This window comes from Canis lupus, chromosome 36, assembly GCF_048164855.1.
Source record: "Canis lupus baileyi chromosome 36, mCanLup2.hap1, whole genome shotgun sequence".
NCBI lineage: Eukaryota > Metazoa > Chordata > Mammalia > Carnivora > Canidae > Canis > Canis lupus.
This window is the reverse complement of record NC_132873.1, coordinates 20823767-20829766: the sequence shown is the minus strand read 5'-3', so window position 1 is coordinate 20829766 and position 6000 is coordinate 20823767. Positions and strand designations below refer to the sequence as shown.

Genomic DNA, 6000 nt, shown 5'->3' with positions numbered 1-6000 from the left:
TAACTGAGCCATCCAGGTGCCCCTCTGGAAGCTTTTCTATCATTCGTTACTAGTCTTGAATGAGCACAGGACCTAAAGCCATTTGCAGTACCCTACTGGGGGGTGGGGGGCAGGTAGAGATAAATTTGAGTGGGAATAAAGGGAGAAAATAAAATTGGGGCCAATCGCTAGTTCTTTGTAGCCTGTAAAATTTGGGTTTATTACATTTGGTTTTAAGAAGCAAGGCATAGGGATCCCTGGGTGGCGCAGTGGTTTGGCGCCTGCCTTTGGCCCAGGGCACGATCCTGGAGACCCGGGATCGAATCCCACGTCGGGCTCCCGGTGCATGGAGCCTGCTTCTCCCTCTGCCTTGTCTCTGCCTCTATCATAAATAAATAAAAATTAAAAAAACAAAACAAAAAAAACCCACAAGGCATAAAAGCCCCAATGTTGGCAATCCCTAAAGTGGAAACAAAGCTATCTTTCCAAAGACTTAAGGAAATATATACAGGGAGAAAAACGGTGCTAAAAACAAACTGTACAGTCTTATCAATTTCATAAGCACAAAAATTTATTTTGAATATATCATTTTATACAGTAATTACTTGAAAAAATGTTCATTACTTTAGCTATTTAATGAATCAAATTATCCAAGCAAAATAAACATGGCAATACAAAAATGTAAGAAATTTACAAAAGCTATACAAAATAAATTATTTAAAATTAGACTGATACAGTCTGTAAAATCTCTTCAAGAGAACTATACACTTACAAATCTATGTAGCTTTTTTTAGGGGGTAAAAGAAAGGATGCTTTAAGGCTTCTTTGAGAGTAATCCTTTTAGCTGGATCATACTCCAACATTTTCTCGATGAGGTCAAAGAGAAGCTCATGTTCAGCATCCTGAGAGAGCATAAATTCCTGAAAAGAAGAGTCAACAGTCCTTTCAACCATCATTCATTATAATTTTATTTCTCTACCATAAAGAGAAGGGAATCTCAAAGTTTTAATCATATAGCAATGGCTCAGGCTCACCTTCAGAGGTTTACAGCGCCGTGAAACATATCTGCCAGCAGAACTGTGTTCATCCCAGTCTAATCGATCATGATGGAAATATTTACGTTTCCTAAAAGTAAGCAATAACCAGTCATTTTTATAATGTCAACCATGAAAACTTAAAACATCTAGTGAAAGTGACTGGTTTCATCATTATGCTTTTATAAATCAAAGATGAACACTTTACTAGAGACTTGAAAAGATACCCTAGTTACTGCCTTCCCAACAAAGTAATTGGAGTGAAAAAAGAATGTCTAACACTTCATTGTTTAATAAAAACATACCTGGTTTTCTGTATCATATGTTTTGGTAAAGGTCCAAGAATCCTTTCCATCATTGCCAAATGCTCCTTACTATCATGTGTCTAAAACAATAAACAAAACTTGTTAAGCACACCGTGTGCCTTGATTTCATTTACATAGCTGAATTTCTAGTCCATAAATTAGAGATCAAAAAAGGAAGGTGATCATAAAAAAAAAGGGCAAACTCTTATCAAGTTACAGCTGCAAAGTATTAAGGCCCACAGAACAAGCTCACCAATGATTTTTCTCCCCATGAACAGAATTACTGTTTATATTTTAAAATGTTTTAAATAAAATGATAAATTATGAAGGAAATATAATACCCAATAGCATCAAGTTACAGACTTTTATTTCTTTATACTTCACAAGTATATAATAAGGGGTGGGGGGAGAGCTGCTTAAAAGTGTGTATACTTTGCCTTAAAGGGCTCATTTACATAAACAAGCACCTTTTTTGAGCAAAGTCTTGAAACTAAGCACTGTCACTTACTGGAAATACTGTAAACCCAAGGTAGTATTCAATGAGAATGCATCCTATACTCCAGACATCACATGGCTGAGACCATCCTAGGGCTGTAAAGCAAAGTAAAAGCAAACAAAAAACTTCAATATTTCTTAAAGACATTAAAACAACAACAAAAAAACCACAACAAGCCAGCATACAATTTAATGTCTGAGCTAGAAATACCCTAAGGAATCATTTAAAGTGTATTGTAATAGGATAACATATGAATTAGGGCTCTGGAGAGAGACCTCTGGTCAAGTTCCAACTCTAGCCCACTCTTTTTGGGACTAGTGATTTGGGGAACTATTCCCCCCCCCGCCCCCCGAGTCGTAATTTCCTAACCAGTAAAATGAGAGTTACCTACACCATCCAAGGACTTGACAAGAAAAGTGTCTGAGATATAATAGGTGTGAATTATATCTTAAAATCTCATCACATTACATATATGCAAACTCAATTCCAGGAAAATTAAGACATTTAACTCAAAGTATTAGAGCTATCTGGAACAAGTATGAGCTTAAAATCCTTAATATGTTTTATTTATCTTGTTTTTTTTTTTTTTAAAGATTTGAGAGAGTATGCATGAGCCATGGTGGGGTGGGGGTGGGGTGAGGGTGTCAAGGAAAGAGGAAGTAGAAGCAGGCTCCCTGCTGAGCAGGGGACTTGATATGAGGCCCCATCCCAAGACTCTGGGATCATGACCTAAGCTGAAGGCAGACACTTAACCAACTGAGCCATCCAGGTGCCCCAATGTGTGTTTTTAGACTCAGAGAGAGACTTCATGCACACATAAGCTAGAGGAAGGCAGAGGGACAAGCAGACTCCCCACCAAGCAGAGAGCCCAAAGAGTGGCTCCATCCCATGACCCTGAGGATCATGACTTGTGCCAAAGTCAGATGCTTAACCTACCAAGCCACCCAGTCACCTCCTATCCTTCATGTGTTAAGTTAAAATTTTTTTTCGGTATTTTTTTTTTAAAGGTTTTATTTATTTATTCATGAGAGAGAGAGGCAGAGACACAGGCAGAGGGAGGAGCAGGCTCCATGCTGGGGGCCCGATGTGGGACTCCATCCTGGGTCTCCAGGATCAGGCCCTGGGCTGAAGGCGGTGCTAAACTGCTGAGCCACCCGGGCTGCCCCAAGATAACAATTTCTTTTTTTTTTAAAGTTAACAATTTCTTAAAGAAAAAATTATAAAAAAACTAAAAAAACAAAACAAAACAAAAAAAACAAAACCACAAAGAATAAGACTAGAGCTATAAACTTTAAAGTTGGCTTCAGTAAAGATATATGCAGGTTCTCAAAAGCACAATTCAGAAGCAAGTTACCTAGCACCTGGGGGTGGTGGTGGTGGTGTCTGCTCCCCGCCACATGCGTGCAGGCATTTGCACACAATCTCTATTAAAATAATAATAAAAAAAGAGAAAGTATCTTACCCAAAATAACTTCAGGCGCCCTATAATGTCTTGTAGATACCAAGGTACTGTGATGTTCATCATCATAGGTTGCACTTCCAAAGTCTACAACTTTAATATCTGCATTTATTAAGGTTCGTTCATCACGTTTCTAAAATCACAAACAATGGGTTAAGGAGGCATGATATTAAGAAGGCACAAGATATTAACTTCAAACCATGAAGATAATACACTGAGAAGCCTTACCATTTTGGGATTATATGCCTCTGTGTAGTCAGACTGCACAAATAAGATGTTTTCAGGCTTTAAGTCTGTGTGAGTCAACTTGTTACTGTGCAGAACTGAGAATGAAACAGAAAAAGTTGCTGTAATCTGAAAATCAAAAACCCAACCAAACTCAAAAGCCCTACAACAAAAAACCTGATGCCTTTTCTACATGTCCAAAATTGTCAACATTCAGTAGCCTGCTTAGAAAACCTCCCACTACCCTCAAAGTTAGTCCACTGCCAGCTAACTGCTCAAAAAGTATAGTAGTATTTTTCTTCAGGAAGCAGAGATTTGCCAGTTTCCAATGACAGCTTGTAATATTTGTAAAATTGTGTGGATTTTTTCTGGTTGGCAAAGTATATAGTCTTATTAAGAATAGCATCAATGAAATTTACTGAAAAAAAATGAGATTTACTGAGAATATGAGGATATTTAATATTAGCACAAAGCATTAAAAATACTTTTAGCCATTATTTAGAAAGCAGATACATAAAAGTGAGATTATCCTACTTGATGCTACATTGATAAAGAAATGACTAGTCAAGGAAAGATATGAATCTAGACATCACCAGAGACCATGAAAACAGTTATCAGAACCATAGTAGCAAGTCTTCTGAAGTAGGATAGTTATAAATAAATACAGCTAAATTTGTCTTTCTACATGACAATGTATTATATCATAGACAATATAACTACTTAATGAATGAAATGCGAAACTGACCAAGTGCTTATCATCTTTCTCATCCCTATTCTTAAGTCAGGCTTCCATAAGCTGTATGTTAGATCCCATTTTTTCTTAAAGATTCAAATTAGTCTGCATTAAATTAGTCCCAATAACCTCAAGTTTCTTAAAGATATGCCAAATACTTACAATTCACTGACTTGCATATCTGATATGCCATCTTCCTGATATGATCCAGACGAAACGGCAGAAAACCATTTTCTTTAATGAAGTCGTAAGTACTAAGTCCTAGTAGTTCAAACACAATGCAAATGTGACCATGATGTTCAAACCACTCCAACATCTGGACACAGCGGCTATAAACACACGAAAAATAACTGAGTACAGCCTCTCACAATTTAAATCTACCTGAGAGCATTTTCTGAGTTCTACACTTTGATACTTACAATGTACTGCTGGGGTCTGTTGTATTCAAGTGTTCCAGAACTTGTATTTCTGAGCGAGCAGCTTCACAGTATCTATCCACATTTTTAACTATTTTTACTGCTACATGTCTACCTCCTCTGTTAGAGAAAGTTAAAAAAAAAAAAAAAAAAAAAAAGTCAAAAATTATGTTCTCTCTGAAACGACTGATGTAATATATATTGGCTAACTGAATTCAAAAAAATAGGGGATTGCTAGGTGGCTCAGCGGTTTAGCACCTGCCTTCGGCCCACAGTGTAATCCTGAAGTCCTGGGATTGAGTCCCACATCAGGCTCCCTGCATGGAGCCTGCTTCTCTCTGTATCTCTCATGAATAAATAAATCTTTAAAAATAAATAAACTTAAAAAAAAAAAAAAAAAGACATCTTCTTCCACTTTTCTATCACTCTTTTCAAACTGTACTACTACTGCCATTTTGTTTTCTTGCATTTACTGGCTAGCATTCGATTTTATCTAACTAAAACTAAGTACTCTCTTCTAATTGCAACTCAATGTAAACAGTGAGAATGATCCTCAGGTATATGAAAGAATCAGTTAACACAAATACATGCTGAATGACCCAATTGTTTTTCATCAAACCACCACTCATATGAATTCTTTATTGGTCGTTCAACTAAACTATATATTAATAGTCGAAATTTAACAAGAATATTGAGGTATCATTATTTCAATCTGTAGTCCAACTATAAGACTCAAAACATGTAAAAACAATTTCTTCTTAAAAAAAAAAAAAAAAACAAAAAACAATTTCTTCTTGTATTATCTGTCACCAGCAAATATTTACTCAAAATTTTTCATTTTAGGGATGCCTGGGTGGCTCAGTGGTTGAGCCTCTCTGCCTTTGGCTAGGGTCCTGATCCCGGGGATCCTGGGATTGAGTCCCACCATCAGGCTCTCTGTAGGGAGCCTGCTTCTCCCTCTACCCCTCTCTCATTAAAAAATATGTAAAATCTTAAAAAAGAAAAAAAAAAAAAAACACTTTCCATTTTGTCTCAGTTACCAGAAAAGATGGGGTATGGGAGGGGCCGTAGTAATGAGCTCTACTTCTCAGAGCCTCACTAATAGTAGGAAGCCTTTTCTAATTCACTCAGAAAAGTTCTGCCCTTCAGAAGAAGTAATTCCAACAGGAAACAAGGCAAAGGAAAAAAATTTTTTTACACTATCTCAAGAAATTTCTGTCAGTAGTTTAAAAGGCGTAAGTAGGGGGATCCCTGGGTGGCGCAAAGGTTTAGCGCCTGTCTTTGGCCCAGGGAGTGATTCTGGAGACCCAGGATTGAGTCCCACGTCAGGCTCCCTGCATGGAGCCTGCTTCT

At 37.2% G+C, this 6000-nt stretch overlaps 1 protein-coding gene across 3 annotated transcripts in view; it reads right to left on the bottom strand.

Moving 5' to 3' along the window:
- Nucleotides 1-525: 525 nt before the first annotated feature.
- The window catches only part of CLK1 (CDC like kinase 1), an 11200-nt gene continuing 5725 nt past the window's right edge, over nucleotides 526-6000 (bottom strand). For all 3 annotated transcript variants that reach the window (XM_072812801.1, XM_072812803.1, XM_072812802.1), the window contains 8 exons: nucleotides 4651-4767; nucleotides 4394-4560; nucleotides 3502-3596; nucleotides 3277-3406; nucleotides 1827-1909; nucleotides 1319-1398; nucleotides 1014-1104; nucleotides 526-899 (listed from right to left, as the gene is read on the bottom strand). In XM_072812801.1, coding sequence (XP_072668902.1) covers nucleotides 756-899; nucleotides 1014-1104; nucleotides 1319-1398; nucleotides 1827-1909; nucleotides 3277-3406; nucleotides 3502-3596; nucleotides 4394-4560; nucleotides 4651-4767 — 907 coding nt within the window. In that variant the 3' untranslated portion in view covers nucleotides 526-755. The remainder of the gene's footprint in view (nucleotides 900-1013; nucleotides 1105-1318; nucleotides 1399-1826; nucleotides 1910-3276; nucleotides 3407-3501; nucleotides 3597-4393; nucleotides 4561-4650; nucleotides 4768-6000) is intronic.